Source organism: Cydia splendana, chromosome 20 (assembly GCF_910591565.1).
Source record: "Cydia splendana chromosome 20, ilCydSple1.2, whole genome shotgun sequence".
NCBI lineage: Eukaryota > Metazoa > Arthropoda > Insecta > Lepidoptera > Tortricidae > Cydia > Cydia splendana.
The window spans coordinates 5,134,054-5,159,141 of NC_085979.1; the positions used below are offsets into that span (position 1 = coordinate 5,134,054).

At 39.8% G+C, this 25,088-nt stretch overlaps 1 protein-coding gene across 1 annotated transcript in view; it reads left to right on the top strand.

Moving 5' to 3' along the window:
• LOC134800623 (protein CBFA2T3) overlaps positions 1 to 25,088 on the top strand; it is a 126,728-nt gene that overhangs the window by 41,953 nt on the left and 59,687 nt on the right. Inside the window, exon 2 of the mRNA XM_063773108.1 lies at positions 11,699 to 11,768. Within this exon, the coding sequence (XP_063629178.1) occupies positions 11,699 to 11,768 (70 nt within the window). The remainder of the gene's footprint in view (positions 1 to 11,698; positions 11,769 to 25,088) is intronic.

Here is a 25,088-nt window from a genome sequence, read left to right on the forward strand (position 1 = left end):
ATCGCAGTCGCTTATAAAACCCTTTTTTTTCAATTAGCTATGACAGGTATGAACTATTATTTATGGCTTGACCTATATCTCTTATTAACATTCAATTTATTTAATATATTAACTAATAAAGTAGAAATATAGTATATTGTAATTGTACTAGCGTCTTCCCGTAGGCAGCCCTTTCGGAAATCAATTCAACTCGCGTCAGCTGCGCTGCGGCATTAATAAAGTGCCACCCGGTGCTCATTTCAATTTCTTTTATACAGCTTCGTAAGTACGAGTATAGGTATAGGTATAGTTTACTAGGTTATAAAGGGTAGATTTTTTGCATTATTTATTTTTATAATATCTGGGAGACCAAGAGCTTTGCTCGGAAAACATATAAACACTCAAAAATGCGCGTTTTTCCAGAGATAGGACCTAGCTAGATCGATTTATCGCCCCCGAAAACCCCCATATAGCAAATTTGATCGAAATCGTTAGAGCCGTTTCCGAGATCCCCGTAATATATAAATGAACAACAATTGCTCGTTTAAAGGTATTAGATTAATAGAACTTTACGCGAAAAAATAATATAAATAAAGAAAGAAAATAGGTAGAAAAATCTCGACTGGTAGAACCTCCCTAGCACTCATTTCAATTTATTTTATAAAGTTAGTAGACACATATAGCTATAGTACCTACTAACTAACTATATACTTGGTAATAAAGGAACATCATGGTAAAAAGTAGCAATGCGAGAAATATACATTTACGTTTCTAAATAGGAACGCCCGCTGTTGATTAAATACGAAGTTATTGATCATAATTTCTCGCGTAGCGTACGTTTCATTAACCTGCGATCTGCAAACCGCCTGCGCATTTAGGCAGTTAACTTCGCCTACCGGCCGCATAGTATAATATCGGCAGGAGATTTGAGGTGAATGATTACACACACAGCTACACAGAGTACTAATCGCAAAAACAGTAAGCAGGTATTCAATGAATGAATGAGTGATGTGACTTAAGCGGATGATACCTATGAACTTAGAGCATATAACCAAACGGAGTAGCCATTAACAGGCGACAGGCGTTTCCCTCTGTCGAAATTAGGCGGCCAATGGTCATAGGTACATTGTATGGACTGACGTTTATCTGACATGGCTATTTTTACGTTTCGTATACATTTGACGTGCCCCTCCCCCGCAAAAATCGGCAGACTGTTTTGTACCGAAAATTACAGACAAGGCGTATCCGTTTGGTTATATCGTCAAAGGCTATGAAGCTAAAAAAAACAACGGGTTGCACTCCGGGAGTGCCGACAGAAGTGAAAACTCAATGACTAGTCCAAAATGTCTGCAGCACTATCTATGTATAATTGACCCATCCTCCTTTCTATTGAAAAACTTTAGTTCCGAAATTGCTGGCCAGTGAGCTTATAGCGTTAATTGTTTAAAATTCGAATAGAAATTGTAAAGTTACCTTGCAGACCTCGCATCTAAATATATTTGGTCATGATATTTTCAGTTTTATTCACCAGTACTAGAGTTCACTTTTATTAGCGATTACATCAAGATGTAGCTTTATTGAATTATATTTAAGTGATATAAAGATAAAGTTAGAATGTAACTGTGAGATCCTCGTATTTCAGCCCGTACAAGATTAGAACTTTGAGCTTTATTGCTTAATATAAAAGTCCAGTTTAAATAATTGACCTGATTATGATACGTTATGACTACAGTTCTTTGGTGAATAACATTTTCCGTGACACATGACGTCAGCGTTACGTTATGCGTTACGCGTTACGCTGAATCGAGTTTATCAGTTTTTCCCCACCTCAAAAAGTGCTCAGCGCCGCTAAAGAAGTTTTCACTTCAAAAACCCTTGAAGAAACTTTTGGGTCCATCTTGTACTATTAATTTCTAAGGGCTTTATGACGTTATTCTACTATTGTTTACCCATTACCCAACTAGCTAACTATGTAGTGTAATTATACTTTATAATAGCGTTTATTATCTTTGTAAACAGAGCTTATGCTTTGTTCTCCTATTTATTACTAGGTGCTAAACATTTGTTTTGTACTTTGTAGCGTATTTCAGCAAAAAAAAGGTATGAAACTTCAACACAGGTGCTGCCCCGTACCGCTCACGCACACTCTATTGCGCGTAGTAGGGTCTGCCATCTAGTGGCTAAAATCTACAAATTAGTGGCTATGCGAGCTGTAGACTGGCTCCGCAATCTTTTCTTAATACAGGCCGCGTAGCCAACATGCCAATCGCGTAGCCACTAGTAGCGATCGAAACGCAACGGTCACTGTTGCACTAATATGGGGCTATTCATAAATTACGTCATTTCAAATTAGGGGGGGGGGGGTCTGGACATCGGATGACGGTAGCATGAAGTAGGAGGAAATGGGGTCATTTGAAGCATGATTTTTGGATGATTATAGGGGGGGGGGGGGGGGGGGTCAAAAATCGTCAAAAATCGATGACGTAATTTATGGACAGCCCCTATGGAAGAGTGATAGAGAGACATAAAGCGTTTCGTTATTGTAGCGATAGCGATTGTCAAAATGTATAGAGTTAGACCAAGAAAAGTCGGCAGCTAATTTGATAGCACACGCAGTGCAAGTGCTATTTATACGTCATCATTTCAAAGAAGTTTGACGTTTAAAATTACACTTGCACAGTGCACTGCGTGGGCTATCAAAATCACTGCAGACTTTTCTCGGTCTGACTCTATGATTATCGAACGTGGGCTATAACCGCGAAAAGCGAAGTTCGAAAATTGCGGGCGTCATTCTCTGCCACTCTAATTACGCCTTCATTGGAGTAAAAGAGAAAGATGCCCGCAATTTGCGAATTTCGGCTTTCGCGGTAGACTGCGGTAGACCCTCTGCTCACCAAATTTCATACACAAAAAAAATTGTAATACTCGTAAACTACCCGGGCGGGCGATTTTACAATCTTCATAACTTCACCTATAAGTAACATTACCCAAACTGAAAACTACACTGCGGTCCATTTTACTATATTTATAGTGTAAATTAGTATTTTTATTGTGTAAATGAGTTAATAGTACCTAAATTTATAGCCGATGTAGATTGAGTTGGTAACCACTTCCTACCGGAACCGGTGACGTCATACGCCCGCACGCAGTAGACGCGTAAGTCAATTTTTGAAGATTTTCAATTGTATTTTTTTTTAAACTGTCAACGTCGTTAGGATTGAGAAAGTTTAGGGTTGTTAGAATTGGTAGATTAAGTTGCACCACATTTGATAGACTGATCAACATCACTCAACAGTGAACTATGAAACTTCCCATGCAATAAAATTTAACGAACGTGTTAACGGTGACAGGCGGTTTGGTGCAACTGGCACTAAGTAGTAGTTGCTAACTAATTGACTAAACCCAGTTTTTGGAACGAAGTTTCTTATCGGATGGTTTGCGGATAGGGGCTAGGCGGAAAGTGTAAGATTTTGCCGTCATAAGCCGTACTAGTGCGATAGATGCAAATGCCATTTTTTTATGAACATCAAAACATTCAAAACATATTGATCCAAAAATCGCAAATTGTTGACTTATGGCCTTTCACCGCGGCCGCATCGCACGTGCGGGCCATATGGCGCGGGGGCGTGCTGCTATTTATAACCGCACTGATGCGTTTGCCTCGACGTTTCGGCTGTACAGGTTACCTGCGTTATAGTCTTAATGTTAATGACCCAGTGTCGACACTGTTATTTTGTTGGTATGTCCAGTAATTTACTTTTCATCACACTCGCTCAGTAAATGTGGAATTGCACGCAGGTTTAGCGGGAGATACAAAAAGCGTTTTCTCTAGGGAGTTATGAAGTTTCTAGTGCCATAATTTAACAGTTTTTTGTCTTTATACTTAATTTTTGTATCGCAAGTGTGATGAAAAACATTGTGTGTAACTCGGGGCGTAATAATATTGCAAACTCGAGTCTATAAATCGCTCCGGCAAGCCGTCGCGATTTAACTTACTCTCGTTTGCAATATTTAACTTACGGCCCATGTTGCACAATGTTACTATTCTTCATGTAAGATATGACAGACATAGTGTAAATTACTGGATTAAGTAATTTGCACCATCCGCACTTGACAGACTGATCAACGTCAGAGCATTTTCACATTGTCCGATCCGATATCGGATGTAGGATCCTGTTGCGAACGCAACCTTTATTTGTATAAACCTAACGCAGCCGTCGGGCTCGGCTAGTATTTAGAAGCTTTTTCTAAAGGACCAATAGGAGCGCTCCACATACCCTGTATCGCGGCCAATTAGAGGCACCTAAATCTAAACCACCACTTTGTACTTTCAAATTATGCAAATCACTCTTTCATCAGCCTCCTTACAATAACCACGCCACTTCTACATCTAACCGTTTTAGTCAAGGAACCCTTGTAAACCAGTAACTTTGGAAAATTATAATAGTTTACTTCAAATCGAAGCTTTTTATTTGTGTCGTCGAGATCCTGATCTGCACGTCGGCTACAGATCCTACATTCCCGTAGTCAGGCCGCGAGGGCGCGCCCACGTAAACTAAAGTGTCAGTCAATGGAACTTGCTAACTATGTAAACAAAACTCACTAGTAAATTCATCATTCTTTGACAATTTCAATATGGCGGTTTGTTTACAAAGTTAGCAAGTCCCATAGAATGACACTTTACAATAAACATTACGCCTACGTATACACACACAAACAAATTATATCGGTCCGACAGCTGATGGGGAGCTCCGACATGGCTGAATTTATAGTAAGCGCCTTTCCAATATCGGATGTCGGAAGGCGCCTATGACAAAAACAACTGCAGGAGAGTGCCATTGGCAGTAAGTCCGCCTTTTTTGTGTTGTCTATCGTTTTTTTGTAATAATGATTTATTAAATGTACTTATAAATAAATGCAGGGAAACACATATTTGTTACATTTTACTTCCTCCCGACATCCGATATGGGATCGGACAATGTGAAAACACTCTCACCCGGCGCGCCGCGGCAGTTTACTGTGAAACTTTCCATACAATCAAAAGCGAACTCTTTAAAGGGGCCCACTGATTACCAGTCCGCCGGACGATATCGGCCTGTCAGTTAAACGCAAAAGGTGACAGCTCCGAACAACTGACAGGCTGATATCGTCCGAACTGGTAATCTGTGGGCCCCTTAAGGATGACAAACAGTTTGGTGCAGCCGAACCTAAGGCTGTCAAATAAACAGTCTTCACGCTAATAAAATGCAGGTTGGGTTAGGATAGTTTAAGTTACAAACACAATACATCACGGTTAAAATATCTCTATGGAGTTCTGGTACTCTGAAATAAACATTATCAAACTGCACTCGGAACTTAATCGCGTATTTAAGTTTTAAGATCCACCTCCGACGTTTCGAGGACGGCGTTGTCCCCGTGGTCTCGGAGAAGACTGGCTCAAGTTGACATCAACATCTTCTAGCCGCGCGAGTTTTTCGAACTACCCGCACTTGGTCTTGTTTATCAGTTTGAACGTTTTGCGCACTAGGGATGTTACTCTGTCGACACACAACACTAACGATATTCGATTTATCGACTGTCAATATTCGTTTCCGCTTACACAATTTACTAATGACTGGATTCCATGTGGATGAGATCTTGATAATGTTTAATAATCGTGAAAGTTTAAATCAGTATTCTGAAATAAAGATAGTGTATTATATTTTTTGGAAGTTTAAATATCGCTTTAATTTCTTTAGAAAGGTAATAAATGTCTCTTTCGCACTAACCTGCCCTAACTTTAAGATACGTCAGTAAATAGATCTAGACGACATGGATTAGATGTGTCAGTGTCAAAAGTGTTTGAAGAAACGTCAACGACATTTGACACTGACATATCTATTCCATATCTAGATCTATTAACTGACGTATAAAGCTCGAATCGGGCCGAATATGGAAGAGTGATAGAGATTACCGTTACAGTAATAACATATACTCATCTATGGGATTACCGTATCGATCGCTGCGTAGCGAACGATTCGAATTGCGAATCGTATAGAGGTACACCTCTATAACACAGACAAAACATCCTCCAGACTGAGCATAGTCGCGCTACCCCCTCTGCCACGCATACGGTAAATTTACTCCATGTTCGAATCGAAAGTGTCTTTGTGTGACGTCCGTGAACTCGTTCGTCGTTTGAACGGACCAATCACGGCACGGGATCTCGCTCACCTCGTCCCGCGCACCCCCGCATTATTGGCATCATCGGTTGCATGAAATAATTGCTCTAAACTCGGTCTAGAGGATTCCTAGTCTATGCTCTATAACAATGTAGAATCCACATATTACCTATCTCAAACTGCGGATTGTTGTCTTACGTCATTCAGCCGCACGTGGGGGCCATATGGTGCTGTTATTTATAACGACCACCGCATGGAGGTCAGGGGTTCGAATCCCTGCCTGTATGGACACAGACGGGAAAATTCTGTACCCCCGATCGTAGTTTTTGTTGCTTAAAAATTCATTAATTACCTGAACTAAATTTATTCCCCAACTGAGGTATTATACGCTCTACCGAAGAGAATAGAGTGTATAGAGGAGGATTATCAAAGTAAATTATGTAGCCACTGTAAATTTACTGCCATCTTTCGACAGGAGATTAAAATTGTTAGACCGCCATTTGACTTTGATCATTATTATTTCACTGATATGTGTTAACACTGGCAAACTAAGATGGCAGTAAATGTACTGTAGCTACATAATTTACCATGACAGTAACTCTCTATTTCCATTTTCTATTTTATTTATATGTATAGCCGGTCAAACAAGTTTGTCAGTAGTAAAAGGCGCGAAATTCACTTGGCTGTGTGTGTTTTTGTCTTCAGTTTCGTTCATCATTCTTTCCATTCGCCTCTCCTTATAACGCGAGACCGGTGAAGGAACGAGTGAACGATGTTTAATGAAAGTTGAAAAAAGTTATATTCTGCAGCATTAGTTGAAAGTAACACCTGGGGCGAGCCCCTACCGTTGGTGCGTTCGAGTTCACCCCTATACCACTACCACCAGTTTTGACATTGACATTTAATTCACTCAAGTCTAAGGGCCAGTTGCACAAACCACAGTTGACCGACTGACTAACATGGCTCAGCAGTGAAGTATGAAACTTCCCATACAATAGAATTTAGCGCACACTTTAACGGTGACAGATGGTTTGGTGCAACCGACCGAGTAACTTACTTTCTATGCATCTCGCTCGTACTCGCATATTAGTGCAAGCAAGATGTATAGAAAGTAATTTACGTTCTCGATAGCGTTTATGTCAGTGCCAAACTGTACGGCTACCACCAGTTTTGACATTGACAGATACGCTCGCGTCTACGTAAATTACTTTCTATACATCTCGCTTGCACTAATATGCGAGTACGAGCGAGATGCATAGAAAGTGAGTTACTTAGACGCGAGCGTATCTGTCAATGTCAAAACTGGTGGTAGTGGTTCAGAACCACTACCACCAGTTTTGACATTGACAGACAGTGGTAGTCACACTAGTGTAAATTTAATTCGATAGCGTGACGAGTTCGCGTTTGCGTTATGTCTATTTTACAAGCTTTTTAGTAACTTGCAATCACAAACAAGACATCCTCCAGACTGAGCATAGTAGCTCTACCGCCTTTGCCACGCATACGGTAGTTTTACTCCATTTTCGAGTCAAAAGTGTCTTTGTGTGACGTCCGTGTCTTTGAACAGACCAATCACGGCACGGGACCTCGCTCACCTCGTCCCCCGCACCCCCGTATTTTTGGCAGCATCGGTTTCATGAAATAATTGCTCTAAACTCGGTCTAGAGGATTCCTAGTCTATGCTTGCAATGTATATACCTATGTAATATGTATGTATGTTTGTATGAGTCAAGTCTTACAAGTTAAATTGTTAAATTTAACTTGCAAGATTTGACCCTTTTTTCTGCTTCACTGGAAGTCGGGATGTGGGTCACCACTTCCCGAATTCCAGTGAAGCTGAAAATTTGCAGACGTATGTAATTTGTATGTGATTTTGAACAGTGAGCCAAGCGAGACGTTTTGGAGACTCAAAATCCCATACAAAGTGACACTTAACGCAAACGTACGTCACGTCACGCTATCGAATGAAATTTACACTAGGTAGGGCTACAGAAGCTTCTTATCGTCTGTAAAATGCGGTGTCAATCGATTCATTAAAAAAAAATGCAGGTGACATTTAGGGTCGGTTGCCCCACTTGCACCAAACCGTCTGTCACCGTTAAAGCGTACGCAAAATGTTATTGTATGGGAAGTTTCATAGATCTCTGCTGTGTGAAGTTAATCATCATATCTGGGATAACTTGGGGCAAGTTCTAGGGATTTGATATCGATAAAAAAGATGTCGATATAATTAAATTAATACATGTGCTCATTGAACATTCTCGATTACTATAAAAAGGTTTAGCAGTTTAAAGTAGATATCTTCATCTAGACGGCAATCATTAATACCGAAGAATATGGAAAAAATATTGATTGTATATTATGAACAATTTTAAAGTAAACATATAAATACACGTTTTAATTTGTTTATTATTTATTTAAAAATGAGGAGAAAATAAGTAATATTTATTTATGTCGAATAACATTTAGATATTGACAGTAACATCGATATATTTTTTTGTCGATAAATATTTTGCTACATCACTTTCGTATATAATTCAAGTATGCCCCGAGTTATGCCAGGTATGTTAATCAGTCTGTTAACCACAGTTAGGGCCAGTTGCCCCAACCATTCTTAACAGACTAATTAACATCACTCAACAGAAAACTATGAAAATTCCCATACAATAAAATTTTGCGAACACTTTAACGGTGACAGACGGTTTGGTGTAACCGACCCTTAGGGCCAGTTGCACCAACCACATTTGACAGACTGATCAACGTTAGCCGGCGCGCCCCGGCGCTTTACTATGAAACTTTCCATACATAAAAATTTAGCGAACTCTTTAACGATACGAACAGTTTGGTGCAACCGGCCCTTAGACTTTGAAAGTAAAGGTATTTGTCAGAAAAAAACCGCTACAATTTTTATCTCACACAATTCTCACCAGATTCTCGCCCAGTTCTCGCACGATTCTCGTTGTAGGGGTCGCGGGTTCTCGTTAGCGCAGGTGCGGCGCAGGTGTTTGGTACAATTTTTACTTTCACACGTAATTGGAACTTTCAGATTTGCAGAGTTAGGATTAAACCTTTAGGTTTTTCCTTAGAGCATTGAATTTTATTTATTTATTTAATCTTTATTGCACAAAAGAAAAACCTTATAGTACAAAAGGCGGACTTAATGCCATAAGGCATTCTCTACCAGTCAACCTTAAGGCTAAGCAGAGAGATTGTGAGCGGTGCTACAATTACAACAGCAAAAACAATCAATAAATTACGAATAACATATTAATTACGTATACAAATATACTATAATAACTGGAGTCGCCTTTAAGAGCTTACCCCTCTGCCGAAAAACTTGCACAATTGTGCAAACTTTTGTATGGACTGACATGGCTATTTGAATTGTAAGTTACGTACAAATCATGTAGAAATAGCAATACATTTGACGTCCCCTCCCCCGCAATAATCGGCAGACTATTTCGTAAAGAAAATGACAGCGATTACATCTCCAGTTACTAAATGCTCTAAGGGTTTTTCATATATTCTTTTTATTTTCAGCAATATGGTAGCATACATTTATGATATGTAACATATTAAAAATGTAACCAAGAATTTTTGAAAATGTGATTTTAACAATATGCTTTTATATATACAGGCTGAAAGATTAAACTAGTTCGAAACGTTGAGATAGAGATGAATTTTGTGAAAGGGTCATTATTTCTGATTTCAATTTTGACGTGATATTATCTTATAAATCGATAAACACCGGTAGCATGCACGAAAAAGTGTCACGTTGTGGACAGATCTCCATTGTAACGTTGTGGACAGATCTCCATGGTAACGTTACGTAATGTAATGGTAATGTTTTCTTATGACGTTATCACTCAAAATTATCGTCCGTAAACCGACTTTACAGACAACCATATTTTTTTAAGGCCGTAATTTCTTCGATTGATCGTAGTTTCATTTGATAGAACCTGACAACAGAGTTTAACTAAAAATAAGCTTATAATGAGGAGCTCTTCAAATCAGCTAAAGTATCCCGGACCTAAAGTATGGAAAATGTGGTTTCAGTTAAATATCTTGAGATTTTGATATTTTTGACAGTTCTAATACTTTTTTTTTTTTTAGAAAATAAATAATATATTTATTTACATACAATATATATACAGTGGTACTACTAAACGAAATTAATAACTAGCTTAAATCTAAAATAGGCCCTTGAGGCATTGTACCAAGGATGCTGGCGGCATTTCCTCGCTGTATCGCAATGCTCATACGTTGTGCGAGGTAGCCGCCAGCTCTTCGGTCACCAGTTACGTCAACCAGTCACCAACTTTGTTATCTAGTACCTACAAAATCAGTCGAAACTATGAAAGGGACTCGGAAACAGTGGTAGCACCCCTTACTACTTTTTCTCAGGACTCTGAAATCTATAACATATCAAAATCTCAAGATATTTAACTGAAACCACATTTTCCATACTTTAGGTCCGGGGTCCATTTATATAAAGAACAAAAAATACCACAACAAAATGAAAAATCGGGCCAAATATGAGTCAGTGTGCTAATAATAAGCTGGATCGTTTGTTGTTTTATTTATCAAATTGCAGTTTCTATAGAATTCGATATTTGTGCTAACTTTTTAATTCTTTTGAAACAGAACTAACCAAACAGTGCTGCAGCGTGATTAATGTTCTTCCTAATGCAACTGTTGCAACCTTATTCGTTAAATGGCAACTTTTCGAGATTTAATTTTCTAACAATTTTCTTTAACAACTATTTTCGAACAATTTTAGCCTGTGTCCAGCCGGCGTATTATGGATGGCTTTGTCCACGTTTATTCACGTGATAAAATAACAGTCACTTTTTAACACCGCGGGGTAGAAAGTGACGGATACCGTTTTATCACGCTGTCACGTAGACAAGAACGACCATCATATCCGTGCTGTGTGATGTACTTTATGTCGTTTAGGTATAATTATATGTATATGTACATATGTTAGAGCAGGTGCGGAGCTGTGTTACATCAACTTGAGATGAAACACTCGCACGCTCAATTATATTTAACTTTTATTTAAAGTTGTATGTAGCCTTTTGTCTAGAGCCTAAAATCATCCTGTATGATGTACTGTATGTATTATATACAGAGGTTAATATGTATAGAGCAGCAGGTGCGCAGCTGTGTTACATCAACTTGAGTTGAAACACTCTCTCGCGCACGCTCCATTATATTTAACTCTTATTTATTTAAGGCAGAAGTTGCGGACCAGACAATACTAGTATGTATTTGATATATTTTATTGATAAATAGATGGAATACTCTTTGTTGGTACACCTCAGTAAAAGATACAGCTTATTTAAAGAAAAACAAGCTGACTAGAAATAACACAAAAGTGGCATAAAAGGTCACAAGAAGTATATAAAAATGGGCAAAAAATTGAAGAAACGCTCAAATAAGACACAACTTCCTGAACCTTGTACCGCCCGCGACACAAGTACCTACGCTCGATGAAAGATTCTATGGCGGTTAAAAGGTTAATGAAAACCTAAATGTATTTTTTTAATTGTTAACAGATGGAGGCGAAGGTGAAGGAGGAGGTCCCTGACAAGGACTACCAGCCCTCCACCACCGAGAGGAGAAAACGTGAGTCACTAACTTCCTCAATAAGTTTCAGAAATATTCTCTACTAGCTTTTGCCCGCGACTTCGTCAGCGTGGAATTATTAATTTAGGTAGGTAGCTATTATTTTATTCAATCTGCGTTTTGTCACAGAATAAATAATAGTACTAGGTACAGAAGACTCACTCTCTAACAAAACGCGTCTATTACGATCAGGACAGATATATGGCCGCTAGGTGGCGACAGCGCCACGCGCGGCTTATGGCTTTCCCCAAAATTAGGGTGGAACGGATGTACTTTTAGCTACCTGTAGTGTAGCAAAGCGACGAAATCGCGGAGTGAGACACGCCTGGTTTTGTTGATTCCCCATATAAACTTATACTAGCAAAAAGCAGAGCTTTGTAAGGGCTCGCGGAGTTTTTCTACCTAAACCTACCGGACCGCGACTTTGATCCAGTCCGATGCTTGTTCCATGTTCGATCGAGTGGGTACGTAATGGTATTTATCAATATTCTTCCGTGAGATAAAGCATCTGTATCCTTATCGTATCACCATAGTATAATATATGTACAGTCGCCATCAGATATATAGGAGCGGCCAAGGTGTTCACAATATCTGAACACGCGCTCTAACGCCCTGACAATAGAGGCGTGTTCCGATATTTGTGAGCACCTTGGCCGCTCCGATATATCTGATGGCGACTGTACATACCTACAGTAGGGTATCTGAAGTACCAACGTGAACTCTCGTACAGTCAGCAGATGTTGCTAAGCGGGCGACGTGTTCAAAACTACCTTGACACGCTCTTATTCTCTTAACAATAAAGTCGCGTCAAGATCATTTTGAGCACCTGGCCCGCTTAGCAACTTCTGCTGCTGACCGTACCGTGGGAGCCTGCAGGTGGTCGCGATCATAATCTGGCCGGAGCGGTGCGAGGCACGAACACTTAGTGCACTGGATGGGGACCCGTTTATAGCGATTTCCCGCGTAATACACCATAGTTATTATATTAGTCCCTCCAAATTGTTATAATATCTTTTTTTAACGGTTATAATTAGGGTTGTAAAAAAAACGGTTTTTTTTCTGACTTGAAAAAAAACATGAAAAAAAACCGTGAAAAAAAACTGTTTTTTTTCTGGAGTACGTTTTTTTTCAAAAGTATGAAAACTCAAAATTTGCAAGGCAGTTAATACTTTTATACGGTTGTTTTACTTGTTTTAGACTTTATGTTAACCATTAAACCAATTTAATTTAACAACTTTGATTAATAACAACATAAATGAAATCTGTAGTGGTAGTTATCGCAATTTACTGTTGGCAACACCAACGCCTCTCGTCGCCGCATCGGGGAATTTAGGGATTCCCCAAAAATTACTTAGTTTTAAGTTACTTATATAAATAAATCACGAAAAACCGTTATTGTGGCATATTTTTGTTTATCTGAAAAAAAACCTAATTTAGAAAAAAAACCATGGTGCCAGGTTTGTTTTCATGTTTTTTTTTCATAAATTTGAAAAAAAAACATTTGTTTTTTTTCTATTTGCAACCCTAGTTATAATGCTATCCCGTTTAAGGAAGCGCTGGTGGCCTAGCGGTAAGAGCATGCGACTTCCAATCCGGAGGTCGCGGGTTCAAACCCCCGCTGGTACCAATGAGTTTTTCGGAACTTATGTACGAAATATCATCTGATATTTACCAGTTGCTTTTCGGTGAAGGAAAACATCGTGAGGAAACCGGACTAATCCCAATAAAGCCTAGTTTCCCCACTGGGTTGGAAGGTCAGATGGCAATGGCAGTCGCTTTCTTGAAAACTAGTGCCTACGTCAATTCTCGGGATTAGTAAAGTTGTCAAGCGGACCCCAGGCTCCCATGAGCCGTGGCAAAATGCCGGGATAACGCGAGGAAGATGAAGAATGATATCCCGTTTAAGATGCGGTTTTGTCGTGGTTGATAAGAATCTTTTTAAGCCGGTTTTACTGTACCTATACGGGTATCTGCAATGCCGGTTGTACACACTCGTCGAGAGCCTCTCGCCGGCAGTCTCGCCAAATATATTTACCGGCAGGTTATTGAACCTATTATACTACTACTTACGCTGCAGAGATATGGCAGAGTGCCATAAACTACCAAAAGGTGCAGAACGCCCTACTTAGCCTTCAGCGAGGCTTTGCCATCAAAATAATACGCGGTTTCCGCACACTTCCCACTGTCGCTTCAATTGCCCTGGCTGGATTAACACCACTCCCGCTAAAGATAAGAGAGGTAGCGTCCACGGAGGCAGTAAAGCGTCACCTAGTCACCGAATATCTACCAACAGATATAACTTATGACAAGCGTATAGCAGTCAATGAACTCCTTCATCCTGCGCACAGAGTCGACTTAAATATAGCTGAGGTGGCTACTCAAAATGACCTAGAGCAATACTTCGAGGACCCAGAGATGCATCGCGTCTACACGGATGGAAGCAGGCACGATGGGTTAGTCGGTGCAGCTTACATTATAGACTACCCCGATGGTAGAAGCCGTATGACGAAGCTAAAATTGCAGAATGCCTTGCTCTGGAACAGGCGTGCCACAAATGCTATTCGCAGAAACTGAGGAAGGTCACCATCTTCTCAGACTCCAAAGCGGTACTGATGGAACTCTCCAACCGAAGCAGTACCAACAGAAACATAAATAAAATACATAAAATATTACATAACATCAAGGAGTCTGGGGAAATGAAGATCAACTTCTGCTGGATTACGGCCCACGCTGGCCTAGATGGAAATGAGAGGGCAGATCTCGCGGCCAAGCATGCGGCAACACTACGAAAATCACCGGACTACGTCTACTTCCCCCTATCTTACCATCAAACACAAATTAGAAGCAACTCATACACTACACACAACACAGCATACACAGACAGCACCACGGGGAAACACGTTAAACAATGGTTACCTGGACGACATCAAACATCTGCGTACACACAAACATAACTTTCCAGCTTACACAAATACTAACAGGCCATGGCTACAATAGAACCTATTTAAAACGTTTCCACATAATCAATGATGATGCTTGTCCATGTGACAATGACACAAAGCAAACAATCGAACACCTAATTAAAAACTGTCCAAGATACGCATATGGAAGATGTGTCCACGAGACTATCTGTGGGAAATATCACAATATTGACCCGTACAATATAAAACATATCACAGGGAAAGAAGAAACACTGGACTCATTTATAACATACACAAAATACATAATAGATACTCTCAGGAATTTCAACGGAATATAATATAGGTTATTACCTGTATTATGTTTTGTTGAAGTTCTTGAGGGTTATTACCCTTACCTGGTTTGCAGCAGTTCTGCTGCCCATCATGGCGAATACCTCCCTACCTAAAACTTGGGGCAGGTTCACCCGTACTATTGTGGGAACCTGTCCAAAACCACTAAACAGACACCGCAATCCACTACCAATACAGCTCTTAACTAAAAACAAAGAGCAAACGGCCGCCCGTATCTATAGCGAGGACCGTTTGACTCAAATCAATTACTCAATAACACAAAAAAATATATATATATATATCTGATCCAATCGGAGAAGGGAGAGACCATGGTATAATAATATACTCCGCCTGGTACTCCATTCCCGTCTTTTCTAGGTCACCTAACTGACACTAGCCTACGTCATCATGCGACAGCGCTATATGATAATATGCGATAGCGCTATATATAGCGGCCATGTTATTGTGACGTAGGCCAGTGTCACTCTGGGAATAGAAGACCATGTTTTATTAGACTATGGGAGAGACGTGACGAAGTAGGGAGAATTATGTACAGTCACCTGCAATAATATGTTACACAACGAAGGCCGCAAAAATATTTGACACGATCTTATTTGTAGAGCCATAAGAGCGAGTCACATATTTTTGCGGCCTTCGAAGAGTAACATATTATTGCTGGTGACTGTACGACACCCGTTCTCGGCCTGTCTCGAAGTCTCTCCACGGCACCAAGGATGTACCGACTTTTTGTACAAACATACCTATACTCTGTATCTTTAGGTACTTAAATAAAAGTAAACAAATAATTTGTACATTTTCGATTAGTTATAACATTTATTGATTAACCAACCAAATACAAAACCAACTGGGTGATCCTGGATCTGTCACTGAACGACCTGACTTTAACCTACATTCATTGATCAAGTAATGTTTTCATCTACCCTCAACTGGCTTAAGAAGCCATTTGAGAGTAGAATTTGTTTACTCTTTTTTAAATACCTAAAGATACAGACCAGGGGTCGGAACCCGGTATTTGCTCCATACACAAATACCGGTTATTACGCTCTTTTTCGTTCTTTGGTTTATTATTTCATTTTTAGTGGTACAACTTAATAATACAAAGTTGTTACCTAAATACATGATTCAGTCCTACGTAAAGAGCATACAATAATTCAAAATAATGGGTGATTTCGGGGTTTTAAAATAATACCGGTTCCGAGCCCTGACACAGACTATAGTACATATACAGTGGGGTATCTAATGTACGTACATGTACCGTGGGAGCCGGCAGGTGGTCGCGATCATAATCTGGCCGGAGCGGTGCGAGGCACGAACTGCTAGTACACTGGATGGGGTACCCACTATATATGTATACTAGCGACCCGCCCCGGCTTCGCACGGGTTAACAAAAACACCTAAACCTTCCTCAAGAATCACTCTATTGATAGGTGAAAACCGCATGAAAATCCGTTCAGTAGTTTTTGAGTTTATCGCGAACAAACATACAAACACACAAACAGACGGTTTTGTTTTATAAAGTGTAAGATACAGTAGAATTCGTAGAAGACCACGGGGACAACGCCGTCCTCGAAACGTCGGAGGTAAATTGAAAACTTAATTTTACGCGATTAAGTCCCGTCGTTGTGAATAATAATGAAATGAGTATTGAAAGTTTGTACGGAACCCTCAGTGCGCGAGTTAAACGAACTCGCACTTGACTAGTTTTTTTATATTAAGTATCGATGTTAAAGTCGCAATTTCGAGTCTTGCCAGATGTGGTGAATTTTTCCTTTAATATATAATTTTGTAGGCCACATCTAGTATCACTGGACCTAGAACGCATCACAAGGTATAAATATGGCAGTCTGTTTAGTTTGCGAGGGGACTGGGTTTAGAATAACAATCCTTCCTACCTTTCTATAACTACGTCATATGATATAGTTGGTCAAACCAATTTGTCAGTCAGTAAGAACCAGGAAAACTATACTCATCCTTTTCTTTTGGGTGCTAGTACTAGTGTAAGACAAAGATTCTCTCTGTCTATGATTGAAATGAGACAGTACTTTGACAAACTATATCTACCTTTAACACATTCGGCCCGATTCGAACTTTAAGATACGTATTAATAGACGCCTAAGCCGATAGTAAGGGGGAGGCCTATGTTCAGCAGTGGACGTCTTATGGCTGAGATGATGATGATGATGATGATTAATAGATCTAGAAACGATATGGATTAGATGTGTCAGTGTCAAATGTGACGTTTTTGTTTGAAGAACAGTCACATTTAACACTGACACATCTAAACCATATCGTTTCTAGATTTATTAATTGACGTATCTTAAAGTTCGAATCGGGCAGATTCACTACTAACGTTTTCGTAGCGCTCCGCTCGTAGCCGATCCCAGCGTTTTCCCGATACACCGCCACTTGCACCAACCCACTAACCCGGGGTTAACCGGTTAAACCGTTAACCCAGTGTCAAATTGTACTGGTAACCATGGTAATTCCAGGTTTAACCGGTTAACCCTGGGTAAGTGTATGGTGCAAGTGGCCCTTATAGAGGAAAGCGACTTCGTATGCAGCAATAATAGTTCGTACTATAGTTGAATTATCGAGAAGATGGAATTGCATTTGTAGTGGTTGTATGCTGATAGTACAAGAAAATAGAAAATTCAAATATAGAATGCCTGTAAACAAACAATACTACTACATATGCAATTCCACGCTCTCGATGATTCAACTATAACACATGGTATAATAATATACTCCGCCTGGTACTCCATTCCCGTCTTTTCTAGGTCACCTAACTGACACGGGCCTACGTCATCATGCGACAGCGCTATATGATAATATGCGATAGCGCTATATATAGCGGCCATGTTGTTGTGACGTAGGCCCGTGTCACTCTGGGAATGGAAGACCATGTTTTATTAGACTATGCTATAACAGAGAATCCGTTAAACAGAGAATGTGTTAAAGTAGAAATATTGGTAGGTAGGTTAATTATAAATATAAATATTAGGGGACATCTTACACAGATCAACCTAGCTAGCCCCAAACTAAGCAAAGCTTGTATTATAGTATTGTATTACACCCATATACTGTGATTTTTACGACATTAAGAGGATAGAGGATTATGGCTTCTCCATAAAAACATAGTGCCCATTTTCCTCTCTGGATATCGACATTATGGAAAATATTTTACACATTTTGATACAAATTAACCATAATAGTTCATCGTTTACGTTTTTTAGGGTTCCGTACCCAAAGGGTAAAACGGGACCCTATTACTAAGACTCCGCTGTCCGTCCGTCCGTCTGTCACCAGGCTGTATCTCGTGATCTAGGAGGTATGCATGGGGAGAGAAGGTTTGAAAGGGGGGTGAGAAGGGATTTTATGGCTACTGCTACAAAAATAATGTATTCCAATTTAAAATGGAGCTATAGTAATACGCATAATAAAAAAAAATCGATCCAACAATCTTCCAAAATCACCTTTGTATGAAAACCCCTCTCACCCCAAATACGAGGCACTACGGGGTGGGTTTTCCTCTCTTTATCGTCAAAGTTATGAAATGGAACTACCCAAAATAAAATAAAAACTAAAATACATACGTCCGGAACACTTAGGCCCACTTGCACCATTCCACTAACCCGGGGTTAACCGGTTAAACCTGGAGTTACCATGGTTACCAGTACAATTTGACACTGGGTTGACGGTTAAACCGCTTAATCTCGGGTTAGTGGAATGGTGCAAGTGGGCCTTATTATATACACCATTCAGTTTTCACATGTAAAAATAAATTGTTATCGAGGTTTGAATTTCAGTTTTGACCCTACTCACCCCATTTTACGGTATGAAACAAAACGTAACTAGTCGATTTAAGGTATTTTTTTTAACTTTTCCTATGTTGTAAAAGTACATAATTACAGTTTTACCATATCGGTAACCTTCTGAAATCCGTTCAAAGCTTACCCAAGTTACACAGCCATAATTATAGCCATCATGTGCACAGGTGGAGTATCCCACCATGTTATATTCAGAGTGTTTTCTTTCAAGTATTGTTAGCATTTACTAATTAATGTTCATTTATTATGGACAGGTAGTTATTTTATTCTATAAATAAATTTTATAAATACATGTATACTTATATTACCTTTTATTAAGTAGGTATTATTAGCGATTGCCCGTGACTTCGTCTGAGTAATTAAAATGAGAATGTTTGGTCAGATCTATTGTCAAGGCGCCAGAGTCCGTGTTCAGATATTTTTGAGCACCTCGGCCGCTCCGATATATCTGATGGCAACTGTACCTTATAAAGAATATTATATTTCCTCGGTCCTTAAACTATCTCCACCGATAAAAATGCTATACTCTGCATTCTGCAAGCCAACCTTTACGGCTACCATCAGTTTTGACATTGACATATTCGCTCACGTCTACGTAACTTACTTTCTATGCATCTTGCTTGTACTGGCATATTAGTGCAAGCGAGATGTACAGAAAGTAAATTACGTAGACGTGAGCGTTATGTCAACGACAAAATTGGTGGTAGCCGTACTTGTCAGTAGAGAAAGGCGCGAAATTCAAAATTTGTATGAGAGATCTATCCTTAGCGCCTACATTTTTCAAGTTTGCCGTCTTTTTTTACTAAAAACCAAGTCTGTTGTGTCTGAATATTTATTTTATTTTACTTTTAGTATTTGTTGTTATAGCAGCAACGGAAATTAATCATCAGTGAACATTTCAACTGTCTAGCTCTCACAGTCACAGGCAGACGGACAGACAGCGGAGTCTTAGTAATAGGGTCCCGTTTATACCCTTTGGGTACGGAACCCTAAAAAGTAACAATAACATTGAATAATAAATAAATAATAAATAAATATTATAGGACATTTTTACACAAATTGACTAAGCCCCACGGTAAGCTCAAGAAGGCTTGTGTTGTGGGTACTCAGACAACGATATATATAATATATAAATACTTAAATACATAGAAAACAACCATGACTCAGGAACAAATATCTGTATCATCATACAAATAAATGCCCTTACCAGGATTCGAACCCGGGACCATCGGCTTCATAGGCAGGGTCACTACCCACTAGGCCAGACCGGTCGTCAAATAAATAATTTTACGGTTTAGCTGTTAGTGCTTGAGAAAGGAGATCTAGGCTCTCCGAAATATGTCGCGCGAGTGACTAAAAACAAGTGAGTCTAAACCGTACAATTATTCAATGTTAGTATGTCTCACAAGTTGAAATTCGAAGTAACAATAACCTTCGTAAAGGTTATAAAAGTTCCACAGTATAACGATGATCGTGACACACGGGTGCCGGAGCTCCCACGATGTTATTTCAATGTTTGCATTGACGAGCACGAGCATCGGTTAGCGGAGGACTTAGGTTGCTAGATTAGACACACAAAAAATAAAAAACCGGCCAAGTGCGAGTCGGACTCGCGCACGAATGGTTCCGTACCATTACGCAAAAATCGGCAAAAAATCACGTTTGTTGTGGAGGCCCACTTAAATATTTACTTTTTTTTTAGTTTGTTATAGCGGCAACGGAAATACATCATTTGTGAAAATTTCAACCGTCTAGCTATCACGGTTCATGAGATACAGCCTGGTGACAGACAGACGGACGGACAGACGGACAGCAGAGTCTTAGGGTTCCGTTTTTACCCTTTGGGTACGGAACCCTAAAAATGTTTTTTTCTTATTAACAAAATAAGGACGAAACGCGACCTAAGCGTCCGTGTTTCAACTTGGGCAAAAATTATTTACTTAGTTATTCCGGCTGTTCTCCTCTAGGTATGTATATATTTGTAATACGTCACGATACAAGAATAATCGTTGGTTGACGGAAATGCCCCAAACCCTAGGGAAAGTCCGTCAACTGACATGTCTTTTATATTTTGTGTAAACCTTAGCACTTCTATTTGCGCTAGTTCTCTGTAAATCACTACATTATTCAGAACGCGCCGCCGCGTATTATTGTCGCCTTCGATGGACGCCCATCGGCGTCCGCTGGCAGTTTGATTACGTAAAGGGTGTAATCAATGTTGTAATGAGGTCACTTTAAATTCGGTCAAGTGCGAGTCCTACCTGCATGTTGTCCTTTGACGGGCAAAGCCGTTGTAAGGGTTATTTTTTTTTTAACTTTTACAGTAGGTACATCTGGTGCTCCATTACGACACCCTGTGCTATAATAAGCACATTACGTAATATTAAATATAATAAGAACGGGTCACTCACGTATTTTAAGTCGAAAAACGACTACGGAGTAACGGTAAGGAGGCGTGAGTGAACATGAACTAATTACGTCGAAAATTTAAAGGGCCATATGGCCCTACATATATGTGGTTTTACAGTACATGTGTACTGTAAAACGTTATTGTCGTTGGTTTTCTTTTCAGTCCAACTGATCTTTGCCATCCGACGTCAGCACCACATCTCAAAAACCTCCAGCCTCTTCCTATCTAATTCCATTTACAGATCAAATATACAAACCGAAAGTTTAGTGGTGAGTTTAGTGAGAGCCTAATCGATGGGCGTAGCGGCAGCCGTACGACCCGAATTTCATAAAAAAACTGCAAATCGATGTACAGGTTAGCCATTTGGCACACATATATTAGAGGTCAAAACAAAATTTTTGCAGTTCCTAAAATAATTTTGCCGTCATTTTATTATTTGTATGGAAAAGAAAAAAATTTTTTTGAAACCTATCGTGTGTGGTGTTATATGAAAGGGCTTTTTGAGGCGATTCTAAAAATATACCACATCATTACATTTCAGCCATTTTTTTAAATTAAAACAAAAATAATTTTCAAAACATACCTAGTTTGGGCTCCTCCAGATACGATATGGCTGATTTTTTTTTGTACAATACTTATACCACAAATGATACGTGATATCCTCATATCGCCTCAAAAAGCCCTTTCATATGATACCACACACGATAGGTTTCTGAAAAAAAAAATATTTTTCCAAACAAAAAAAACAATGACTCAGCACTCCCCTGCTAAAGGATTTTTTTTTTAGCTGCGGGCAAAATGTTTGTTTTGACCTCTAGTATACGTGTGCCAAACGGCTAACCTGTACATCCATTTGCAGTTTTTTAAAGTGAACAGGTTAGACTAGCGTATGCGTAGGCACGCACGAATTAGGCTGCGACGCCAATTAACCGACTTCAATAAAGGAGGAGGTTATAACTATGATGAGTATTATAAAGAAAAATAAAGGAGGAGGTTATAATTATGATGAGGAGGAAGTTATTATAAAGAAAATGTCTACAATTTACTTTTACACTTATACCATTTTTAGATCAAAATATCTGGGAGCCCGAGCTTTGCTCGGAAAACATATAAATAAATAAATAAATAAATAATAAATAAATATTATAGGACATTTCTTACACAAATTGACTAAGCCCCGCGGTAAGCTCAAGAAGGCTTGTGTTGTGGGTACTCAGACAACGATATATATAATATATAAATACTTAAATACATAGAAAACAACCATGACTCAGGAACAAATATCTATATCATCATACAAATAAATGCCCTTACCAGGCGGCTTAGCACGGTCGCGTTTTTATCCCTTGTCACCATGCCTGTCACGTTCTAACAAGTATGTAAGTGCGAAAGGGACGCGCATAGTGATAGTCGATAAAAATGGAACCGTGCTGAGCCCGCAGGATTCGAACCCGGGACCATCGGCTTCATAGGCAGGGTCACTACCCACTAGGCCAGACCGGTCGTCATAAACTCAAAAATGATAAGATCAGAGATAAGACCTAGCTAGATCGATTTATCGCCCCCAGAAAACCCTCATATAGCAAATTTCATCGAAATCGTTAGAGCCATTTCCAAGATCCCCGAAATATATAAATAAACAAGAATTGCTCGTCTAAGCGCCACTTGCACCATTCCACAAAACCGGGGTAAACCGGTTAAACCGTTAACCCAGTGTCAAATTGTACTGGTAACCATGGTAACTCCAGGTTTAACCGATTAACCCTGGGTTAATGGGATGGTGCAAGTGGCCCTTAAAGTATTAGATATACGAACAAACAGAGAGTTTAGTGGTGAGTTTAGTGACCGCCCAATCGATGGGCGTATGCGTCGGCACGCACGAATTAAGGGGCCCACTGATTAACAGTCCGCCGGACGGTATCGGACTGTCAGTTAGAACAAAATTTTCACAGTTCCGAACAACTGACAGGTCGATACCGTTACCCTTTAGGCTTCGACGACAATGGCAAATACCCCTTAACCGACTTCAAAAAAGGAGGAGGTATAACTATGATGAGTGTTATAAAAAAATGTCTGTACTATTTACTTTTATACTTATACCATTTATAAATCAAATATACTGAACAAACAGAGAGTTTAGTGGTGAGTTTAGTGACCGCCCAATCGATGCTCGTATGCGTCGGCACGCACGAATTAGGCTGCGAGGCCTGTGACAACAATGGAAAATACCCGTGGCATATTCAGAGGGCCTACTGCGAACCACGATCGACCTGTTGCCTCCCTGTCACTCTTACGTACGAATTTACAAGTGGGAAAGAGAGGCAACACGTCGAACGTGGTTCGCGGTAGGCCCTTAGAACCCCTAGTGTAAATTTCATTCGATAGTGTGAAGCGTTCGCGTTTGCGTTATGTCTATTTTTGTATGGGATTTCGAACAGCGCGCCAAGCGGGACGTTTTGGAAACTCAATATCCCATACAAAATGAGACTTAACGCATTACGCGTACGTCACGTCACTCTATTGCAGCGGTCGGCAACCTTTTAGCAGCCAAAGGCCACATAGTAGTTAACGGAGGTGACGCGGGCCGTACTTTGTTAATATTTATGACTTTATGAGACATTGTCGTTTGTCACTATTACATACAAAAAAGCCAAGGCGCCTCTCGGGCCGCAAGTGACAGTTTCGCGAGCCGCATGCGGCCCGCGGGCCGCAGTTTGCCGACCGCTGCTCTATTGAATTAAATTTACACTGGGGGTACAGGCGGCCTAGCCAAGGTGCCGATCGCTTGCGCTTCGCCATCGAATCGCTTTGTGACTCTCTATCACTCTTCCATATTAGTGTGACAGTGACAATTGCGTTTCGTTTGCTACATAGCGTTAGCGATTGGCATGTTGTCTACGGGGCCTGCAGGCGTATTATGGATGGCTTTATTCACGTGATAAAATATCTGTCACTTTTTAACACCGCGGAATAGAAAGTGACGGATACCGTTTTATCTCGCTGTCACGTAGACAAAAACGACCATAATTTCCGTACTGGTTTACAAAATATACGGTACGGACAAATGTAGAAAAAGTTAGTAGCCCTCAGGGGGCCTAGCCAAGATGGCAATCGTACATCGACAAACGCCAGACGAAAAAAAAAAAACCGGGCAAGTGCGAGTCGGACTTGCGCACGAAGGGTTCCGTACCGTAATGTAAAAAACGGCAAAAAAAACGGTCACCCATCCAAGTACTGACCCCGCCCGACGTTGCTTAACTTCGGTCAAAAATCACGTGTGTTGTATGGGAGCCCCACTTAAATCTTTATTTTATTCTGTTTATAGTATTTGTTGTTATAGCGGCAACAGAAATACATCATCTGTGAAAATTTCAACTGTCTAGCTATCACGGTTCGTGAGATACAGCCTGGTGACAGACGGACGGACGGACGGCCGTTTTACCCTTTGGGTACGGAACCCTAAAAATGTATCCAGTTCAAAGATATGTATATATATACATATATATGCCACGAAAAGTCACGTGTCTATTTACATATGTACAATATTCAATAATTTTATTTACTGTGGTACATGTAAGTACATACATATTTATATTAATATGAAATCCGAATTTTAGAGCAAACTAGGCACATTTAATAGTACTTAATGCAAAGTTGCCAAACACTGGCAACTTTTGCCAATATCGTAAAATAAGCGCTTGTCTATGCATTAGCACGTAACTCATCACACAGTTTGCACAGGCTCTATGGGCTATGGTTCGTGTGGGGCCATAAACTGAGCGTTTTAGAAGCGATTAGAACCATTTTGACT